Here is a 23029-nt window from a genome sequence, read left to right as displayed (position 1 = left end):
GGAAATGAAAAAAGCTTTTATGTAAACTTTCAAATAAGTATAAGGTGATATTTCTGCACTTTAGTGATTTATTTGACATTTGTCTGATAATTAAACCTCAACTAATATGTTTACACATGCCTTAACACATTTCTGTTGGATTGACATACCGGTAATACTGTCTGACTATCGTTATTGGTATACTCCGAACATATATCGAGATCTTCAGCCCTAATAAATCTAAAACTCACATTTTTCATAAATACAAGATGTCATGATTCTCAATCTAAATGTTGTGATGTACAGTCTTTATACTTTGTGGACGAGTAAATCTAAATATTGTCTCTGCAGATGAGAGCACCCAGTCCACTCTGTCCTCGGACTCTGAGTTTTATCAGACTCAGATCTTGGGGCTGCTCCCCAGCATGAAGTTGGGACGTCCCAAACATAACAGCCATATTTACCTGTACAACGGACCAGAGACGCAGTCACTCAGGAACCTGCCCCTGTGTCTGCAGGCCAAGAGAGAGCTGAGGTGAGAAACAGTGTAGTAACAAACACTTTGTGAAAATACTAATAACAAAGATGTGTAAAAGTACTGATGATAATCATATCAATAGCTTTGTTTAGTGACACTTCTCTAACGTAACACAGTGAATACAATTTGAACAAAATCAACATCATTGTTTTATAGGTGTTGTTATTTCATATAACTTGAAAAGGTTGTTAATAAGAGTTTTTTGTTTTGTTCATAAGAGTTCTATTAAGAATGTGTTTTGAAACTTCTATAATCTGTCCTTTCCTCCTGTTCTACTGCGTTGTAACAACGAAATTTCCCCTTGTGTGGATATTAAAGGTTTATCTTATCTTATCTTAAGGTGAGCAATATGTACAAGAGTTGCAGATATTGAGTTCATTTACTTGGTTTTGTTCAGTAAAATATCTTTACATTCATTTTATGCAACTGAATAAATCCCATTCACTGTAACTTGAATGTATCAAGTGCATAATACTCAAATGTAATATCGTACTCGAATTCTTGATTGCTATTTCTATTTCTATTAACTAGAAATAGAAATAGCAATCAAGAATTCAAAACAAAATGTTTTATCTTTTAAATGTCCAAAAGTTCTCAAATATTATCTATAAACAAGAAGCTGAAACACATGGATAGATAATTAATCTTTTTACACACTTGGTGAATTTTGTTTCCAAACCTTTTTGGTTGCCATGGCGGACTTGCTCCTCTCCATCAGTCACACATTCACACAATCAGCACAGAGGAATCGAGTTTTCAGCTGTGTTGGAGATTTCCTTTGTCTCCAGAGGAGCCTCGCTTGACCTTTTTTTCACCCAGTCTCTTGGTCTCTCTTCCCGATTCTTTTGGTTCCTGTGGTGGCTGTTCTCAAATGAAGACTGAACTCTTTTTCTGTATTTAAAGGTGCCATAACATGCTTTTTTTCACGTTTCGTAGTCTATCCTAAGTGTATAATTGATAATAATAAGGGTTGTGCAACACCCTTAACATAATAGTTAAGAAATATCACCCAGACCTTGGACCCCTTGACCAACCAGGAAATGCAAACGGCTTGGTTTGATATTTGCCCCCACCCTTGCGAAGAGCGATCTGGCTCCCCCGCCCAACCCGTGACGTAGTCTCAGAGCGCGTGTGTGCCCCGCCCACCCGTGACGTAGTGTGTCCCCCACAGCTGTGTGCTGTAAGCTCCGCGCGAGTGAGTGAGAAACGACTTCAGATCAACACTACTTTGAGACTAAATAAATCTGGTGTTTATTCTACAGCGTGCGCAGAACAGATATATCTATAGATCTATGATGATGCGTGCTTGCCCTTATGACGCGGTCTTGCACCCACCGCCCGTCAGTTTGGAGATTCGAGGAAAGAAGATAGTCTGTAATATAGCTAAAAACTGCGGAAATCAATCAAAAAAACACTCTGGGTACATATATGAAGCACAAATAGCAATGTAAGAAGGTTAAAAGCTCTGAAAAGTCGATTTAGCATGTTATGGGACCTTTAATAAAGTTCAATAATCCAGGTAGTTTACAAGATGCCATCAATGGAGAGATGGAATTACGACTGACCTTTACCTCTGCAATCTCACCTCTGACCTTTACATTACAAAAATCATACACAACCGCCTATGCTTGGCCGAGCCCCCTATGTGGATCAGTCTGATATGTGTGTGTAATCCGACACTCGACGGACCTATCTGTTTTACAACCATTGTTTCAAGCCCTAAAAGTCGGGTGTCCATGTGTGTGTGTGTGTGTGTGTGTGTGTGAGCTGGCCATAAGGGGTCAGCTCACAACTTAGGGTCCTTCACATAATTAAGTAGCAAGTTTCACAGCTGGGAATTGGGATCCAACCGTAACTCATTTAGGGATAGACTGGTTAAACATTGGTCGAGCCAATGTTTCAACATCAAAAGCACCACAACCTCAGCCTCCACCAAAGGATTCATCAGCAGCTGCTCCACCACCACCAGCAAAGGATTCAGCTCCAGCTGCTCCACATTCACCTCCACCGCCTCCAGCAAAGGAACAATCTTCAAAGGCCTTGGACCCATCTGTGACAAGCCCAACAACATCCCTGTCATCGCCCCTGCCTTCACACCAGCCCTGGGTTCCCCCTGCAACATCTACTCCCACTAAAGATTCATCATTCTCCTTCTCATCTCCACTCTCACCCATGGGCCTTCCCAGTCATTTTGAATGTCTGATCAAATCAGGCATTAAGATGGCTCCACTCACGCCCAATATAGCAAGGGCTATGTCAATACTTATCAACTCTTCCCTGCACAAGCCGACTACACCAACAAAAGCCCCACCACCCATCCCCCCTCGCCTCTCACCTGGTCCCAAACTCTCCTTGGCTACAAAAGCCCCACCACCCACCCAACCTCGCCTTTCACTTGGTATCTCCCATAGCTAGGATGCACTGGGTCTCAGCTTTGCCGGGACTTATTGTCACATTAAAAATCAAACCAACCCGGGGCCCTATGTAAAAAGAGCCCCCCCTAGTGCTATTTCTGTAGTCACATCATCACACAGATGGAAAAACAAAATGCGAGTCAGGCCCAATCTGAGAAATGTGATTCATATTCCCTGTGAAAAGATAAAGCCCAGTCCCACTGAAACTAGTCTGAAACTTGCTTTGCTAAATGTCAGATCCTTATCTGACATTTATAATCTTGATTTTATGTTTTTAACTGAAACATGGCTTGACAAAAACACAGGAAATGTAGTTCTGATAGAATCTGCTCCACCCAACTTTAAGTTTGAATCTGAAACACGAGAAAACAAAAAAGGGGGTGGAGTCTGTGCTGTCTTTAGAGATGAAATAATTACCCACAGATTGTCTTTTGGGGTGTTTTCATCATTTGAGTATGTATCCTTTAAAATGGAGCTAAAACGGTCTCCATCCATTCTCTTCATTGTTTTATACAAGCCTCCCCAGCACTGCCAAAGTTTTATTGATGATTTTACTGAGATGCTTTCAGTCGTATGCACAGACTTTGATGGTTTGGTCATTACAGGTGATTTCAATGTGCATGTTGATAATATTTGTGACAGAAACGCTAAAGAGCTTGATGCTGTCCTTGAAACCTTCAGTCTTACTCAGCATGTGAGAGGCCCCACCCACAGCAAAGGACACACTCTAGATCTCATAATTACAAAGGGGGTAAATATTTCAAATGTCAATGTGATCGATGTTGCTCTGTCTGATCATTTCTGTGTCTTCTTTGACCTGTCTGTTTCTCCCAAACCTCCGGTTGGTCCTGCAGTTGTTCAGAGGAGACACATAAGTGATGGCACAGGTGCACTGTTTATGGAAATGATAAACTTTGAAAATGTCTCATGTTCTAATGTAAATGATTTGTTGAACTCTGTTACATCTAGTGTTTTGAATGTTCTGGACACCATCGCCCCTATAAAGGCTAAAATGGTTAAAAATAAGCAGAAGGCGCCGTGGAGAAATGATGATTCGGTCAGGGCACAGAAAAGGGAGTGCCGCAGGGCCGAACGGAAATGGCGCAAGTCAAAGCTCCAGGTTCAAAAAGAGATTTACAAAGAGAAGCTGAACATGTACAACCTAATCTTATGTAGAACTAGGGAATGATATTTCTCTGAAATTATTGGAAGCTGCGAGCAACAACTCGCGTGTCCTGTTTGCCACAGTAAACAGATTAACAAACCCTCCAGCTCAGCTGCCGTTAGAACTCATTTCCACATCCAAGTGTAATGAGTTTGCATTATTCTTTAATGACAAAGTTCAGGGCATTAAAAATGCTATAAATCCCACAATGCAAAAAATTACCCTAAAACCACCAAGACACTTAGAGCTAACTCACTTTGCACCAGTAACTGACAAAACTGTCCATGAGATCATCACCAGTCTGAGTTCATCTACATGCTGCCTCGATGTGTTACCCACCAGATTTCTAAAGTCTGTGCTGAACAGTTTGTTAGCACCGCTCACTCACATAGTTAACATGTCGCTTCAATCTGGAACATTCCCAATGTCTTTGAAAACTGCGGTCATAAAGCCTCTCCTAAAGAAGAGCAGTCTTGATGCCGCAGTACTGAGTCATTACCGGCCCATCTCTAATCTGCCATTTTGGGGCAAAGTCCATGAAAAGGTTGTTTACCAACAGCTCACAGATTTCCTCTTAATAAACAACTCATTTGATGTTTTTCAGTCAGGTTTTAGACCTCATCACAGCACTGAGACTACTCTTGTCAAGGTGACAAATGACATCCGCCTGAACACTGACACGGGCAAAGCCTCAGTCTTAATTCTGTTAGATCTGAGTGCTGCTTTTGACACTGTCGATCATGGGATCCTCTTACAGAGACTAGAGGACTGGGTGGGCATCACTGGCACTGCCCTAAACTGGTTAAGGTCCTATCTGGAAGACAGGAAGTACTTTGTTGAAATTGGTAGCTGTGTCTCAGACCACATGACCCTGACCTGTGGAGTGCCCCAAGGGTCAGTCCTGGGTCCCCTTCTATTCAACCTCTACATGCTGCCGTTAGGTCAGTTGATACGCAGTGAAAATGTGTCCTATCACAATTATGCAGACGACACTCAGATCTATGTTTCACTATCGGCAGGTGACTATGGACCAGTAGATTCACTCTGTCACTGCATCCAACAGATCAGTGTGTGGATGCAAAACAACTTTCTCCAGCTGAACTCAGACAAGACTGAAATAATCGTCTTTGGCCCACAGAAACAAAGAGAAAGTGTTAGCGGTCACCTCCAGAGTCTCGCTCTAAAACCTACAAACCAAATTAGAAATCTGGGGGTAATAATGGACTCAGACTTGAACTTTAATAGCCACGTCAAATCAATAACATCAGCAGCTTTTTACCATCTAAAAAAACATTGCCAAAATCAAAAATATAGTGTCAAAACCAGATTTAGAGAGACTTATCCATGCGTTTGTCTCCAGTAGATTAGACTACTGTAACGGCCTGCTCACTGGCCTCTCCAAACGAGTTGTAAAACAGCTGCAGTACATCCAGAACGCTGCTGCTCGGGTCCTGACTAGAACCAGGAAGTATGATCACATTAGTCCTGTTCTCAGGTCTCTGCACTGGCTCCCTGTGGCTCAGAGAATAGACTTTAAAGCAGCTCTGCTTGTGTACAAGTCTCTCCATGGCCTAACACCAAAGTACATCTTGGATATGTTAGTGCGATATGAACCATCTCGGACTCTGAGGACCTCAGGGACCGGCCTCCTGCTGGTGCCCAGAGTCAGGACAAAACATGGGGAATCTGCGTTTCAGTTTTATGCAGCTAAAATCTGGAACAGTCTTCCTGAAGATGTGAGACAGGCTTCTACTCTGACAATGTTCAAATCTAAGCTAAAAACAGTTTTGTTTAGCTGCGCATACGACTGAAAGGATTTTTTCTTTGCACTCTTCTCTTTTGTTTGTGATTTTATTAGTTTAGACAATCAGTAGGATTGATAATTTTTAATTTAGTTAATTTTATTGTATTTCTGTTTCTGTCATTTCTTTGTGATTTGAATGCATTTTTCCTGCTGTGAAGCACTTTGAATTGCCTTGTGTATGAAATGTGCTCTACAAATAAACTTGCCTTGCCTTGCCTTACATCATATTGTATAGCATTATTATAAAGGAGAGTTTTTGTGTGCTGTTACTTAGAGACATGAGGAAGATGCAGAAGACCAGGATTGGTTTTTGGGAGTCCTGGAGGCGGAGTCAGAGCATCAACAGAAGGAGGGCACGGGAGCAGATGACACAGGCCGTCAGAGGACTGGTGCTATGGCAACGCACGCTACACACCATTGAAGGTTTACAAAGATAAATGTCAGATGTAAATACTGTTGAAGGTCCAACTTGAGCTTCTGTAGGTCGGTTTGGAGTGGGCGTAAAAGCGTACTTTGTCTTCCTGAGGTTTCTGCTCTACCTGAACCTCCTGCTCTGCGCTCTGATCGGGGGCCTCATCCTGGGGCCAACTGCTTTTTACGGGAGTGACGTAAACGGAAGTCAGTCATCCACAACTGATAAAATGCACCACACTTTTATACTTTCTACAAATTCTTTGGACTTTGTTTTATATTTCTAGAATTTCTCAAGTTTGAGGCCAATGACTCCGTCTTGAATTTCTTCTTGGGAACAGTAAGTAATGAGCTGTCTATGGATATGTGTCTGAACAACATAATCTCTGCAGTTATTTTTCAGGGCTACTTGGACCGATCCCCCGTCTTCTACAAATTTTACTCTTATGGGTCACTAGACTTCCCTTGTTTGAACACGCCTCTGCTGTACCTCTACGCAGTTCTCTCCATTTACTTCATCAGTCTCGTCCTGGTTGTGCGGAGGTCAGTCTCAACACAAAGCTTCCCTATTTAAAATGTGGACCATCTTACAAAAACTTGCATATGGGAACCAAGTTTTCAACATGTAACATATATATTTTAATTACCGGTATATTCTTCAATTTTAGGCTTATAAACCTTTTGTTTAAAGGTGCACTAGGTAACTTTGCTGAATAAATGTTAGCCAGATACATTTGATGCCAGACTGTGGGTCATTCCAGGCAAAACAACAACAGCGGGTGTCTGACTCCCCCCCCCCCTGGAAAGTTACATAGTGCACTTTTAAGTTAACTTTAAGTATGTTGCATTTGAACTGTATGTCCCTGGAAATTGTTCCACTATTTCCAGGACGGTTGTGGGCTACAAGCACACATGGATCCTTGGGAAACGCCACAACACTTTTTTGTCGTATAAAATCCTCTGTGGATGGGACCACACCATCCAGGACCCTGCTGCTGCTGCTCTCAAGCACAGTTTTATCAGGAACGACATAAAGGTGAGAGCAAACATGAATAGCTTTTGACCACATTAAATCCTCATCTCATTATTATGAAAAGGTGGTGTTTCGAATGTTTTCTTTTGTTGCTTATTCAGTTACATACAATTAAAATCCAAAAAGATGAATATGGTTTTCTTTATATATAGATATGTTTTGTACTTCTATCAGACCATATATAATAATACAATTATTATTATTATTATTATTATTATTATTATTATGTACGTAAAATAATGTATTTTAGCTAAAGTTTGGAAAGTAACTTTGTCCTAGTAAATCAATCCAACAGCAAGAACTGAACCGAAGTGCTCTTCATAACTGCATTGAAAGATGTAATTAATATGTCAGTATTGTTGTGTCTGATTCTGGGGAAATGTGAAAGAATGATAGAGTTGACCAATGTACTTTAACTATTAGGATCTAGCACTTTACTTAACACTTAAAAAAAAATCAGATTAAAGTAATCCTTTTAGCTTGCTTGCTTTCACAGTGGGATATTTTCTATGGTACTTGTGTTTTGTAACTCGTGTCCATTGTCTGCTTATGCGGTTTGTTTACTGTGAGCATTGAGCTTTTTTGCACATGTCTTTCCAAAGTGTTTGCAGTGTTTAATTGCAAATGGCAAATAAACAAAATAAAATGAACTAAACTAAATCGTAGAAAAGCTTTCAAATATAGTCATCTGGATAATGTTTTAAAAATCAAGATGTTTCGAAATCCAACCGAAAGTAATTATCTCCAGTACTGGTCTGGTAAAACGCCTTTTTTCACATTCTGTACAAACATCGTCCAAGTAAAAAATAGGTGACAGGAGTGGGCTGGAAATGCTGTGCTTTTTATTTGAATTGCAGAGATGATTATTGGGTTAATCACAAGATGCTTAAAGCCATTATTCTGCTCAGCTGTTCCTTGATGAGCAGAACTTCTCATTACGTGAGGCCCAGAGGACATTTGGACAGAGGATGCGGCTTTACCTGCTGCGCATCTTCCTCAACCTCATTGTACTTTCTCTGCTCAGTGGAGCCTTCTTCCTCATTTACTATGCTACAAAAATGTCCCAATCTGAAAACAATAAGGTACCACTAGCTTTTATTGATTGATTTGTTTGTTTTGTTCCTCTCATCATTCATTTATTTTGTCCGACAGAGAGGACACTACTGGTTGGTCAGCCTGTTTCTCCAGTACTTGCCCCCGATCGCCATAACTACAGTAAACATGTTCCTCCCTCATGTTTTCCGCAAGATCTCAGCCTTTGAAGACAACTCTTTCACTGCGCAGGTCAATGCCACACTTGTGAGGTAAGAAACACATGATCAGCTCAATCGCTGTTCAATAAACATGTGAACTTACCATTAGTATTATTTAGTCTTATGCTAGCTATTTTTACTTTACTTTATTTTATTATTATTATTTACTTTATTTGATTTTTATTTTATTTTATTTTTATCTTTTTATTTTATTTATTTATTTTCCTCCATTCCCTATTAAGATATGAGAGGAGTTTTTTAATAAGAGTTTTTGTTTTATTTATAAAAGTATTTTTTTTTAAACTTTTAAGTTATCTGTTCTTTTCCCCTTGCTAACACCGACATTTCCCCATGTGTGGACAATAAAGGATTATCTTATCTTATCTTATCTTATCCTAACTAACTGCTGTTTCTGCAGGAGCATCTTTCTGAAGCTTGCCTCTTTGGGGATTTATTTGTTTTTCACTTTTACGACCAATCATGATCAAGTAAGTACATCTTTCAAAATTAAAATGCTTTCCAAAGCCATTGAAATCACACATTGCAATTACCAAGAACAGTGACCAACATTGTGGAGTAAACAAAAAATAACACATGTAATAAATAGACAATAATAGGCCTGCACTTGGTGCTGCTTCAGACATGATTTAATAATGCTTTGAATTTAAATACCACCTTTCAAAATATCCAAAGCGCATAGCATTATTTATTCACTCCATACTCAGTGGTGGTAAGCAACTACTTAGGGCAGACTGAACCATCAGCCCCTCCCAACCACCACCAACACTCACTCTACATTCATACAAGGAGAAGTGGGTGAAAAGTCTTGCCTCAGGACACAATGACATTTTACACAAGACTAAACTAAATCTGATGTTCTCAGTGGTCTCCCATCCAAGTACAAGCCAGGCCCATCCCTGCTTAGCATCAGTATCAGACAAGATCAGGCCTTGTCATTGTGGTATCATTTAGCCCTGATTTAGTTCTGCATGGTCTTACAGAATCAGAATCTTTGGCTTTACTTTGGTCTTAATTCTGTCCTCATATGATCTGTTCAAATACATGTTTTGTGAATTGAAGATACAAAAACAAACAATAAGCTTCTGTTGTTTTATGTTTTAGTGTTGGGAGAACCAGAATGGCCGAGAGATGTACAAACTCTGCATCTTCAACTTCCTCACCACATTCTCTTTTGCCTTCTTCATAAATTACCCCAGGAAGTGAGTTTGCCTCTGCTCTAGATCTGTATTAGTCGTGTCTTAAATGTCACTTTGAGTCTAAATCATATCTTGCTTCTCAAAGATTGATCCAGGAAAAGTTCCCATCATCCGTTGTGGCCCGTTTGTCTGGAAAACAGCAGTTCCTGATTCCCTTAAATGTTCTGGATCTGGTCTATGCACAGACTGTGGCCTGGGTTGGGGTATACTACTGCCCCCTGCTGCCTTTCATTGGAACAGTCACACTCACAGCTACTTTCTACATCAAGAAGGTTAGTGCACTGCAGCCAGGGCTGGACATCACCACTGGCCACTACAGCCGAATGCTGGTTCTATTTTGGCAAGTGACACTTATTCACTCCGGGTAGTTGTATTGTCACATAGGCTGGGGGTTCTGGAGGTCGAGCTCCTTCAGTTCCTTCGTAGATTCTTCTGCAGTTCACAATTTAGCTAAAGTTAGAGTAAATTTAATTTACTTTTCCCCCTTCTTTGAGTTAATTGAGTTAGTCCTTGTGTATAACTAGTATGCCAATGGTGTAGTCCTATCTTAGACCTAGTTTATTCATATTTAGACCTGGAATACTCCTGTTCTACGTGGTGTGAAAAGTTTGAGAGCCAGTATTTTAACTTTCTTCTAATGACATGTTAGTATTAGGGTATTATTATGGCACTGTTAAAGCGTTTATCAGCAGAAAATGTTGGTTTGATTACTTTGTGGACATTCTACATACAGCAGGTTCATGTAATAGTGATGCCGCTTTTGTTTCAGTTCACGTTGCTGCGATGCTGTGTGGCAGAGCAGAGGATGTTTCGAGGCTCCAGCTCCTCAGTTCTGTTTCACTTCATGTTGCTGCTCGGCCTGGCCATGGCAGGTGTCACTCTGGCCTCCAACTTCCTCAGGTAGAAGGACGTTATGAGCATTGTTCTGTGTATTCTGGGTAATAATAAACTGTGACTGCTGACCATTTGCGCTCTTGATGCTTGATATAGGTACTCTTTGGGGTGACATTGACTCCAGTTTAAAAGTTGTCATCGCAAAACTAAAGACACTTTACATCCCTTACCTTTATATGAATTTGGAAGAAGGGTATTTCTACAGATTTTACTCCCCACAATATACTAATCTAAAATCTGTATTCACACTAAATTCAGGGGGACTAAAAATTAGGTCCCCATTACATTATTCAATCAACAACATGGTTTAAAGTTAAGATACAAGTTATAGAGAATTTGCAAAGAATTGACTTGTGCGTTGGCATGCTTGTCTACAATAAAATATAGCAATTCTGTGCAAATATAGCAATTCTGTGCAAATTCTCAAATGTTTGTAAAGTGCCTGCTGTTTTTTTTACTGGCTGTCAATGTTTCTGGACCCTTAGAAGCACTTACTCTCCTTCCCTGTCTTCTACAAGTTCAAATAGATTAGGGTCAGGCATGTAGTGACTAGGGTTTCTGTTAGGATAAGGCTCTGAGAAGTGTCACCAGGTAGAACAGGTCTTTGCTGCCGTGATTCCCAGTTGTTTTTGTCTCTTGTCTTAGCCCCTAATTCGAGAACAATGCAAATAAAACTGTTCGAAAAGTAGCACATTTTCAATTATTACAACTATATTTTCTTGTTTTACTGATATTGATGTCCTCAAAAATCCTCAGAAACGTTCCAAAGCGTGTAAACTTACATGCAAAGAACTGGTTTGGAAACACTGGCTACACTGGAGAGTTAATGAGCATACTGTAATGCTGTCGGATTATTGTGAAACTTGCAAACAATAATAAAATCCAAGCCATTATCCATGTAGTGTTTAATTATTTTTCCTTACTGTAGTTAGTTTATTGTTTGACCTCCCTGCAGGCTCTCGCTTCTGCCCTCCTGTGGTCCATTTGGGAACGGGCACAATGTGTTGAATGTGACAGGGGCGTGTGTGCAGACCCTCCCCAGTCCAGTACAGACCGGCCTGCACTTGGTCTCCTCTGAGGTCTTCGCTATGTCTCTGCTGATGATACAAGTGTGAGTCTTAAATTGGACCACATCTACATTAACTTTACTGACCTTAAGGTGCAACGATTCATATGATACATGTTTTTCTCTTCCTCAGCATAATACTGACCTTCTACGTCTCACGGCGCAGAACAAACGCTAAGACCATTGACAGACTTAAATACATGCTGGTGATGGTAAGCTGCTGCTGATATGTTGTCAGTGATGGGAGGAAACAAAGTACAAAAGTAAAAGTACTGTACTTGAGTAAAATTTGACTTAAGTAATTTTTACTGTAGATTTTTGGGTTGTTTTGCTTTTCCTTCATTACATTTGAGAGCAGGTTTTTTAACTGGACTGAAAAGTATTTTCTATGGAGGTTGAAGGGTTATTTTCAGCACGTTCATGGTGACGTCTTAAATAAAGGCTTTGAGTTCAACCCCCAGCTTTGAGAAAAACTAAAATATTGAAATACAATTTTGCTAAGCGTTGCGACTGTTTACCAAAAATTTGCAGAATTATTTAGCAAACGCTCTATATTTATGGCTGTAACAGTTCCTCAAAGTGTGTGAAATTGTTTACTTAAGACATTATATTTAAGTCGATTTTTTTATGTGATACTTTTACTCATCATCAGGATAAAAACAGTTTTACATATGTATCTTAACTTGTACTTAATTGACTACGTATTTCTTCCACCACTGTGAGATGATAAGTCTGATTTTGAAAGCCTCTTACATATTATTGAACCACAAATGCATATTTCCTCCCACAGACCAATTCAGATAAGTGTTTCCTGGTGAAAAAACATGCCACGATTCTGAGGCAAAGAAAAAGACACAAAGACTCTGCTCAGACTGACAAGAGCGGGACCTCACCAGTGTCACCCCAACCCACACAGAACGTCCCAGAAGGAATATTATGAGCGGAGGAAGAGCCGCTTGTGCTTATCAACACTTGCAATATGCAGAAGTTTGAAGCCCAGTGAAACTTTGATATTACATTTGTAAACTGTAAATACAAGTTGTGTAATAGTCATTAAAACTGATGAAACTGTGTATTCTTAATCCATTATTCTGTTCCTGTTCTATAGTCTGTCAGGATACATGTCTTTGTTTTAGAGAAAGATGGAAACAAAAATAAATGCAAGCAACACCATTGAAATGTGGTTATGTAACAATTAAAATGGCAGTTATCTGTTAAGGCTGGACTGATGTAAACAACGTTTTATCTCAGAAGAACACACGCGTTTCATGCCTTCAACCACATGGACACTCTTCACACAGCCATGACTCAGACAAACCTCCCGTACTTATGTCGAATCCAACGGCTACACTTCTGGTGCCAATTTGGGGTGAGTATATTTAGTATTTTAATTTTCGATTTGATAAACGTAGGTGGGGGAATCTAATTTTGTTTTTATATTTTCAGCTTTGGCCAACTTGATCATCAGGATAAGTAAGTTTGAACATTATTGTTTCAAGGTTTGATTGTTTTTTTTTAAAATATATTTAAAATAATAAAATAATAGTAAAATAACATTTTACCTAAACCTATTTCAGTCACAAGGGGTCAGAAAAAATTTGAGGCATGTTATTGATTGATTGATTAATTTCAGAAAAAGAAGAATTCATGGATCAATGAACAGAGCATTCACCCTTGAACTAAGTGTTGAGAATGATTGTATATTTATCATGTATTTTTAGATGGGTCAGAGTCCCTCCGTCCCGTCCTGAGTGGTCCCACCATGGCCTACCTGAGTTCCAGAGTGGCCTTCCGGTGTGTGGCCCTAGGCGCTCCTCCTCCGGTCACATATGACCTGCTGAAAGACCAGAGCACCCTCATCAATAGTGGGACAGATCTCCAGGGAGACCAGCCCGCATCCTTCTTCCTGAGGGTTGCGATGACTTCAGGAGGGTCGTACCACTGCAGGGCCCGGATCCACGACAGGGAAGGAGTCAGCAACAGCGTCAGGCTGACTGTAGTCAGTGAGTGAGCACGATATAGTTTGCATGATTTTATTATAACATAATATTATTAATGAAACGGAAGAAGACAAGTAGGAATTATATTGTTCAAATGTGCTGTTAATATGACAAAATGCAGTGGTTTATGGTAAAAGGTGCACTATTTAACTTTTCTGGTGTGAAAAAACAAAAGACAAAACTTAAAAATGTTTCTATTCTCATGCTGCTCAGTAGTTGTGGTCTGAGCAGTAGAACATGTGCCAGGCTCTATGCGATGGGCCCGATAGTGCTGTGAGATCGATCCCCCTCTACGTCAATTTGCTCTATCACTCGATACTGAAAAGGCCTTACATGCACAAAGGCACTTTGGCAGTGACGAAATGTTCTCCAACAAAACCCTAACACCTAACCTTTCCATACCATCAACCCACTACTGATATTATATTTCAGAACCTTTTTGGCCATGTGTCGGACATATTGACATTCAATTTGTTGACATTTTGTTATTTTCATAAAATATTACTGCTCGCTCACTTCAATCAATTATTTTTTCACTCAGTTCCTCCATCAGAAACCAGAGTAACTTCGGAGCCCTTCCCTCCTGTGGCCTACGAGGGATCCAGGCTGGTCCTCTTCTGTAACGTGTCCCGTGGCTCTCACCTGTCCTACTCCTGGTTCTTCAACAGGAGGGAGATGAAGTCCTCCTCCTCGCACCGCACTCAGGGGAACAGTTTGGTGATGGAGAGGGTCCGGCCTGAACATGGAGGACATTATTATTGTATGGCCTGGTCCACTGTGCTGGACATCAAGAGGTTCTCCAGCAGCAGAGAGGTCCAGCTCACTGTCAAAGGTAACATTTATTTTTTTTAGAATATTTTATAGAAGAAAGGTAACATTTATTTTTTTTAGAATATTTTATAGAAGAAATAGGAACAACAATAGAAACAATAGAATTTGAACTGTAGACGATTGAATAAGTAACTTCTATGACTAATTATAGATATTAAATAAGCACGTAAGTTTTTCCTTCAGCTATATATTTATTGGGGCTAACGTTTTATTACAAAATGTAAAAAATGTCTGGCGTCTGACAAAGATAGAGTGTCTCTAAAACTGTATATATTAGGGATAAATGTTGATCTTTTACTTGTTGAAGCCATCCCAAGGCAATGTATATAATTTCTTTTTCATCCCATTATTGATCTTTGTTTGCTGACAAAAGAAGCAACCCATTTGTCGATACAATCAAAAACATTACCACCACGATGGTAAAGATAATCACAGACAGAAACATTCAAAAGTAACACAACTGACAATAACACAACTGACAAAAAGGTTTCTACATAATTATTATATAGTATGTTGTTCAGTAAAATTCTTCCCATTGTCCCTCCAGTCTATGTGACCAGGCCTCAGATCTCACTCTCCATCTCCAAAGAGGCCGCTGGTGGTTTGGTGGGGAACATCAGCTGCGGCGTGTCCCGGGGCAGTCCTCCCATAAACTTCACCTTCCTCCTGGAGAACCGAGCAGAGGGCCAAGTCGCAGCGTCTCAGGCACGTACAGTCTGGTTTAACTTTCCCATCGTGCCGGGGCTGGAGATGGGCAAAGCGCGGTGCAGGGCCCAAACAGAGGTCCAGGACGTCCTGAGCGAACCCCTGACTCTGGAAGTGGGTAAGTTAAATGATGTTACAGTTTTTCAAAGATTTAATCATTTCTAATGTGCCAGATTAGCAGCAAAATATTTTTGACTCATATAAAACATATTTGATTTATCAGCAACAAGAATAAAGTGTCTCAATTTGAATTTGGTCAGAATTTGGGTGTGTAAACGTTTTAGACACACAATTGTAACATTGACATATCTATTCTATTGATGTTGACAATTATTTTATATATTTGAAAGTTGTGTTTTCCTGTTTCTTCAAATATGTCTCTTTTCATTTGCCCAGTCCCAGTTGGAGGCCATATAAAAATACAGCTGGATTATTTCTACAGAGCAGACCACAAAACCACTGCTGCCAAACTGAGTTGCCAGATAAGCCAGGGAACTTTCCCCTTCATCCTGTGGCTCCACAACAGCTCTGTCCTGCCTTCAGAAACCCAAACTGAATTTTACATTCCCCAAAGCACTCTTCCCTTTGCCTTCACGGACCAAGGACGAACCCTGGTTTTAGCCAAGTTGGAACCAGAGGTTTTTGGATTTTACCGGTGCAAAGTGAGAGACAGCTACGACAAGAACGGTCCCTGGGCGGAGAGTGACGATGTGCTGGTGCAAATCAAAGGTGCGGACATTTGAATTTAATTGTATATTTATCATAAAAGATCCAGTTTTAATGATTATTTTAGCGTGTATTGTCATTTTAATGCATTATTTCCCTTTTTGTTTTGCAGGCTCTTTAAACCCCTGCCCAAAGCCCCTCCCAGCTCCACCCACTGCTGCACTACCAAGTAAAACCATATTAACTGTATGTTTAGCTTCGGTAACATCCCCGACATCTATTAAACCAATAACTCTTTCTCTTCCCTTTGCAGATGTCTCTACACCCTCGATAGAGTCCATCTCTATTGCTTTTTGCTGCTTTGTCCTACTTGCCCTGGTTGTGGGCGCGGCCTGTGTCTACAAGATGGCCAATCAAAGACAAGGTCAGAATTGACAACATTTATAATATTTTACTCCTGTTATAGTATCTAAAGTCCTGTTTTTGTTTTTTACTAGATAATCAAGTGACAAAGTAAGCAAATGCCACAATGCTACAAACTGTGTAGTTTATCAAAGAGTCTCAAAAAGTGTGTTTTTGAATATATTTTAGTTCAATTGAGCATCCCATGTCAGCACCAGCATCCCATTCAAGACCCATGCCAGAAAATACTCAAAACCAGGTAAAACAAAGAAATATCCTGTCTGCTGAAACTTTAAAAACTCACTTACTTACTTACACCTGTGTGCTTTGTTTAGGACTGGCTAAATATATATAATTAATTGATTCCCACACAAAAAAACGACAACTGAGTAGCACTCCATTGAACGTGATATTCCTTATCATAATGAAATATATAGATCAACCACATATGATATATTGCACATATGACATCATTTATATAGTGTGTTGTGCAAGCAAATTATATTGGCAGTTATTATTAATTTCCTGAACATTAAACAGAAAATAAAAGACCCAAGCAGACGTTGACTATTCGAAAATACAGAATCCCAATCGATCCATTCCAACAAAATAAACACTGTTTCATTTTTTTTATTTTTTTTATTTTTTTTTGCTGTTGCAGATTTCTGAAGTAACTGTCTGATGAAGTTTATCACGGAACACACAGAACAGACATTATGTTTCTATTTTTATGAATTTATCTTTTGGAGTTTTGTAATAAACAGTACATATTGACAAAATATACATTTGTGTGCATTGTTTTTTGAAGTACATATTGATAATAAGAGTGTTTTTAGTTTGGCACTGCCTTAAAGAGGGAGGTGCAACGTCCCACTATCAGTGCTTCACATACGTCTCAAAAAGTGCCAGTTTTTCTGTTTAGAAAATTAACTCCAGTAACAGATAAACTTCATGAAGAGCTCCGTGGACACTTATGGATATGATTTTTCATCTGTTAGTGGTGGTGATTATGGGTAAGAAAACAGTACTTGAATTGTAAGGCAATATTACTTGGCAACATCTTCTTTCTCCTCAGGTTTGAGCTCCTGTTATGAAGATAATAGTAAGTGTTACTCTTTGTGTACTGTATGAATGCACATTAGTTCAGAGATCATTTTCTTAATTTTGCAAAGATCCTCTGGTCCTGGGACAACCTCTGCTATCTGGACCTTCTGTGGCCCTTGTAAGGAAGTCAGTGGATTTTTACTGTACACTTTATGTGTATCCCAAAAATGTACCTATCCTACTACAGCTGTTCAAGTGAGTGTTCATTTTATAATTCCTTTATGGGCTAGAATAGAAGACAAAATGTATTTGTAATATGTAGAGCACAATTCAAGTAAATCAAAGGGCTTCACATAACAGGAAATTCACAATATAAATGGATGAAAACATAACTCATTATTTTAAGATGTACTTTGAAAGAGAAGAGTGCAGATCAAGTCCCTTCTGTCATATGCACAGTTTAACAGAACTGTCTAACTTTAGTCTAAGTAAGTCCAAGTAAAAGCCTGTCTCACATCTTCAGGAAGACTGTTCCTGATTTAGAATATTCTGACAAAAGTTCACGTTTCATGTCATTTCATTAGCGTGGAACTGGCCCCTCTTGCAAATACATCTCATAAAGTGTTAAAGATAGAATAAACATTGCAATAGAAATCAGTACAATTATAGTATGGAACAGATACTAGAAATAAACTCACTATCGTAATGAAATGTTTTTTAAATTAATGTATTAATCCATCCATAATGCATTCATTTAAGGGAGGGTGACTATGGCAAAGTGCTTGGTGAGTACACTTCTGTGAATGGGTTACAAGGAGTGTTTCCCATCTTGATTAAAACGTCTCACGATGGAACCCTGGAGTGTGTGGCAAGCGCTCAGAACAACACGTCTGTTCAGCCAACGACGAGCCCCAGCCACCGCCTCAGGGTCATCGGTGAGTTATCTTGTGGAAAGTGGTGGTCCTTAAAAAAAAGTGAAATTATATCTTCATTTGTTTTTGTTCAGAGCCGGTGAAAAACGCTGTGGTGGAAGTCAGTTCAGGGCGGACTGAGTTCTTTGAAGGCGGGACTTTGGAGCTACAATGTCAACTGGCGAAAGGGAATTATGTGACCTACAAATGGTTTCTCGATGGGCAGAACATCGCCGAGACGCAACATCGATATTTTGACGACAAGCACCTCAAAGTCTTCAGGTGAGCCAAATATCAATCTGGATATTGCTCGATTAACTTCCTTCAACTGCTGCCGCTGCCCACTTGCATATAGAGTGTCAGATGTTCACTGTTCACAGCATTCATTTTGTAACGTTGCAGAACTACGTCTAAAGACAGTGGCTCGTACGTGTGTGTCGCTCAAAACGCCTACAACGAGACCATATACCTTGCCAATAGCTCTGCAGTTGACATCACTATCAAAGGTTGACCACACAGATCAAATTGTGTATATTTAAGTCATCTTCATGCTTACATAAATGTCATTGTTTTCAGATGTTGCGTCCACTCCCAGCATCTCGTTCACTGTACTGAAAAAGGATTTGAATTACTCTGCGCTGGTGTCCTGTCATTCTCTCAAAGGGACCCCCCCTATCACGTTCACGCTGTACAACTTGGATGAGCTGATCGGTAACGTAACAGTAGAGGACAGAAACACCAAGTTTAATGTCCCGATAGAGTTAGGAAGGCCCCTTGGATGGCTTCAGTGCAGAGCGGACAACGGGGACCAGATCGCGTGCAGCCGCTGGGAGCCGTTACAAGTCGGTATGTGACATTTTTAACCATTTCTAATTATAAATGTACAACTGTCATTCATAAAGTTCAGGCATTGTTAGTTTCTAAGCCGCTTTGTTGCGCCACATCTCAGCTTTTTGAGATGTGGTGCTTCTAATGGTGTAAAAGGAAACATGATATACTTTTTTCTAGGTATTTAGTATCGAACTATGACATAAGAAGATCATACTTTTTCACTGTAAACCACAATATTGATTTAAAACTGATTAATATTAGAAACTGGCCCATTGACTTCCTGCTCAGAACTGCAGAACTGATATGCCCGCCTCTTCACAGTGACGTTTCACCACTGCAGATTGTTCATTTACATGTTTTAACACCAAAAATGTTTCACTTGGAGTCCAAGTGCAGTGATGTGGGCGGGGATAGGGGGTAAGTGAAAACACACGATTTTCTCAGCCACTCTCGATTACTATATGTTGCCATTTTTACAAACATAATATGTTCGTGTTGTAAAGATATTTAGGCAAAAGTTAGTGTATAGAGAAACATGAGTTAAAATATACTACAAAAAACAGTCTATATTCAAATACTAATACTACTACTGATACTACTTCCAATACAGTGTATTCATATAGCCCATTTCACAAACAGTTTCCAAAATGCTACTCAATGACACTCAATTGCGCCTTTCTTTTAAATCTGAAACAAATTCCACGTACCCCCTCGCAAGTGCTTGCGTACCACAGGTTGGGTAACACTGGTTTGTACCCTATTTTGAACAAACAGAATTATTTCAACAATTCTGAATACAATTGCCAAACAAAAGGTGTGATACGGCTACATCACACCTTAACGTTGGCCTATATCTTAATCTGTAATTGAAGTTATTGCAGTATATTTATCAAAGTTAGCCACCATTGCATTTGAAAAATATTGTTTTTTGTAAATATCCTGTAAATCCACAGTTCCAGTCGAAGGCCCAGTGACTTTACAGTACGACCTCGACACTGGATCAAACTACGCTGTGGTCGGGGTGAGATTCTACTGCCAGGCCTCAAAGGGATCCCACGTGAAGTTTGAGTGGTTCCTGAACAACACCCTGCTCCCGCACGCCCTGGGAGACTTCTACCGTGTGGTGGACCAGCCTCCGGAACGATCCATCCTGTTACTGGCCGTGGACCGGGGCAGTGCCGGGACGTACCACTGCGAGGTGTCCGACGAGTTCGACAACACAACCGCAGTTCGCAGCAGGGGAAAATATCTCGATAAAGAAGGTGCTGATCGAATGCAGTTTACTAGTGAGATGAGATTTAAGCTGCTCGTGTTGTCACGATACTAACAGTTCAAACTCGATTTGAATAATAAGGAATCGGCTCGATACCGATTTTGATGCCACAATTATATTACACTACATGTAATTTTCCATTGTTATCTTGGTCTTATTCTCTTCTGATAAAGCGCAAGATCATTCTAAAACGCATTTAAATTTTTTAGTGTAGCTTTTGAATTTTTTCTCGCTTTTAAAAAAATTATACTGATTTCCGATACTTTTAACCCTCCAAGCGACACAGAAACAAATGTTAAATTGACTTTAAATTGGGATATTTATCTTAATTACAGTAGTTTTGACAAGTTATAAAGTAGATCAGTTTTTAATTGTTATTTATCTTGATTTTTTAATACATGCTGTTCTTAAAATGAAACAAAGCTTTTAGCAAGCTTTTCAGGATACTAAAAACACAAATAAAACATTCAACAATATTAATCAATACATAAAAACACATTTACACATACAATATGAGATAAAAGTATATAAAACAAGTGCACCGGCACAGCAAGAGGAGCAAAGTTGCTGAAAGCCTCTGTGTTGACACGATGGGACTGTAAAATGACTGTGGGTTGTTCCTGGAGTCGTCCCTAGTTATAAGAAGTGGCAGACCTGTGTAGTCCATATCTACAACATTAAAATACTAGGGCTGGAATTGACAAAAGATTGACATTCCCTGTGCATTGATTAGTCGACTAAAAGGGGATGAGTGGGAAACACACTTGAAGGAAGTGTAAAGTAAACGGCATCTTCATAAGTGAAAAGTCAGATTAAATTGTCCAGTCACTCCCAAAACTAATTCTCTTTACGCTTTCTCCTTTCTGCTGTGGTCTCAAATCAGATTTTTTGGCGGTTCACAAATGTGACTCAAATCAGTTTTTGTGTGTGACCCCAACAGGCCTGAAGAGAAGCAGGACAAAACCAGGACTTGTGCTGTTGTCACGCTACGAGACAGACTCTTTTGTCTTTCAACTTTTGCACACTTTACAAAACAAATTCAGTTCAACACTTCCTTTTTTTGTTGTTGCACTTTCTAGCTTTGCTGCTGTTGTTTGGCCGGCATTTGAAGTGTCAATTTGTTAAATTCCTATCTTTTGCAACTAAAAAAAGTGGCATTGTTACTTTATTAGCGCAGTAGAAGTCAGACTAATGTGACCTGTGTGTTCAGACTGCCATCTCTGATTCAGGCTGTTCACAACGTCATGAAAAAATCAGATCCAGATCACATTTGTGCAAATAAATCTGGCCTTGACACTGACGACAACGACAAATTACATCCCTAATAATACTAAATAAGTCATTGTTGAATCAGTGCATGACTTAATGCTTTTGGTCTATAATATATAAAGACACTTTGCCGTTCAGATGTTTATAGTGGCTTTGCTCCAACAGTGTTAAATCGGATCCCTGATGTGGTGGTCGCTGTGGTCTTTGGAAGTTTCGCAGTTATCGTAGCCCTGGTCTGCATCTGCTGTGGTATTGGAGTTGTATACGGTAAAATATTAAGCTCCTTTATGCTTAAGTTTTGTAGTCCATTTCCTCACTTTTGGCACAATACTCATTACTGACAATTTTTCAGGACCAAGGACCTCTGACGCCAAGCCACTGTAATACATAAATATTTTTTTTTCATAATGTCATATATTATACCGTGTTTTTCTGAAGTAGCATTGTATATTTCTACTGCAGAGTTGGAGTTGAGATGAAGAAAATGCTCGCAGTTTACGAAGAGGATCTGGTAAGTCATTGTTGCATCTACTCGTATTGATAGATTGTATGTCAATTTTATTTAAAATATATATTTTTGGTCAAGGGATTTTCTGAGTACACCGAGGATACTGGAGATATGAAAGATGCTACAGTGGACCAGTTTGACCAGGTGAGAATGAATTTACATCACTATTTTGTATAAAGTTCACATTCCAAAACATCAGCTGTGACACAAACAGAACAGTTGTGTGTTAATTGTATTGCTGGTAAACGTTATAACAGGCTATATTCTTAATGGAAGTAGCAGTAGGTTTAGTTAACTTTTTCCAAGATCCAGTCAATAACGTGCCAGTGTAGATGTTCACGACTCCCTCTAGTGGTACAGATACACATGGCAGAGAGAGCGCAAAATAATGAAGTATTGAAAAGAATTGTAGGAGATCAGTAGGCCTGAGTAAACCCATGAGCTACAGACACAATTTGCATATGCATTCTGTTTGCAGGCGTCTGTGGAGTCTGTGGACGATTGGACATGGCTAAAAACAAAGAAGACAAATGTGTTGGAGCAGGAGGAGGAACCAGTTCTGCTGCCCCTTGGCTCTGTTTGAACTACAAACAGGATCATTGTGCGGATTCGGGTTTGAACTAATAAACCGCCTGACACGTAGAGTACAAGTAAAATTGTGTGTGTTTTCCTAATATTTTTTGAGATGTTGCTTATTTGTGGTAATGTGTTAATTCAAATCAGTTTGAAGGGTGGCTGTACAAAAAAAAAAACAACAAACAACAGAAAGAAACCAAATCTCGAAAGTCTTTTAAAAGAAAATGTTGTAGCAGCCC

At 39.6% G+C, this 23029-nt stretch overlaps 3 protein-coding genes across 4 annotated transcripts in view; all 3 read left to right on the top strand.

The window, feature by feature from the left end:
* Positions 1-12837, top strand: part of tmc8 (transmembrane channel-like 8) — a 13327-nt gene extending 490 nt beyond the window's left edge. The window contains exons 2-16 of the mRNA XM_072462853.1: positions 331-514; positions 6175-6323; positions 6384-6518; positions 6599-6651; positions 6715-6854; positions 7200-7347; positions 8253-8426; positions 8497-8648; positions 9016-9085; positions 9720-9817; positions 9900-10086; positions 10584-10714; positions 11664-11819; positions 11908-11986; positions 12565-12837. Of these exons, the coding sequence (XP_072318954.1) occupies positions 331-514; positions 6175-6323; positions 6384-6518; positions 6599-6651; positions 6715-6854; positions 7200-7347; positions 8253-8426; positions 8497-8648; positions 9016-9085; positions 9720-9817; positions 9900-10086; positions 10584-10714; positions 11664-11819; positions 11908-11986; positions 12565-12714 (2006 nt within the window). The 3' untranslated portion in view covers positions 12715-12837. The remainder of the gene's footprint in view (positions 1-330; positions 515-6174; positions 6324-6383; positions 6519-6598; positions 6652-6714; positions 6855-7199; positions 7348-8252; positions 8427-8496; positions 8649-9015; positions 9086-9719; positions 9818-9899; positions 10087-10583; positions 10715-11663; positions 11820-11907; positions 11987-12564) is intronic.
* Positions 12838-12865: 28 nt separating this feature from the next.
* LOC140377453 (Fc receptor-like protein 5) lies at positions 12866-17161 on the top strand. Of its 2 annotated transcripts, none has more exons than XM_072462856.1 (10): positions 12866-13143; positions 13221-13247; positions 13496-13777; positions 14316-14606; positions 15153-15428; positions 15707-16039; positions 16149-16205; positions 16290-16400; positions 16474-16637; positions 17040-17161. In XM_072462856.1, the coding sequence occupies exons 1-9, from the start codon at positions 13104-13106 to the stop codon at positions 16491-16493; spliced, it is 1437 nt and encodes a 478-aa protein (XP_072318957.1). In that variant the 5' UTR covers positions 12866-13103; the 3' UTR covers positions 16494-16637; positions 17040-17161. The 2 variants fall into 2 exon arrangements, with proteins under 2 accessions (XP_072318957.1, XP_072318958.1); XM_072462857.1 differs by having other exon boundaries at positions 12867-13143; positions 16149-16222.
* A 195-nt stretch (positions 17162-17356) lies between these two features.
* On the top strand, positions 17357-22840 carry LOC140377452 (Fc receptor-like protein 5). Its single transcript, XM_072462854.1, has 13 exons — positions 17357-17391; positions 17454-17480; positions 17551-17677; positions 18182-18357; positions 18429-18615; positions 18736-18839; positions 18910-19179; positions 20118-20426; positions 21872-21973; positions 22059-22086; positions 22169-22217; positions 22293-22358; positions 22693-22840. The coding sequence occupies exons 1-13, from the start codon at positions 17358-17360 to the stop codon at positions 22795-22797; spliced, it is 1584 nt and encodes a 527-aa protein (XP_072318955.1). The 5' UTR covers position 17357; the 3' UTR covers positions 22798-22840.
* Positions 22841-23029: the final 189 nt, after the last annotated feature.

The sequence above is a fragment of the Eucyclogobius newberryi genome, unplaced genomic scaffold (genome assembly GCF_026437365.1).
Source record: "Eucyclogobius newberryi isolate DKJ021-1_F unplaced genomic scaffold, fEucNew1.0.hap1 SCAF_4, whole genome shotgun sequence".
In the NCBI taxonomy this organism is placed as follows: Eukaryota; Metazoa; Chordata; class Actinopteri; order Gobiiformes; family Gobiidae; genus Eucyclogobius; species Eucyclogobius newberryi.
The sequence above is the reverse complement of the archived record's forward strand: the minus strand, read 5'-3'. Positions and strand labels throughout refer to the sequence as shown.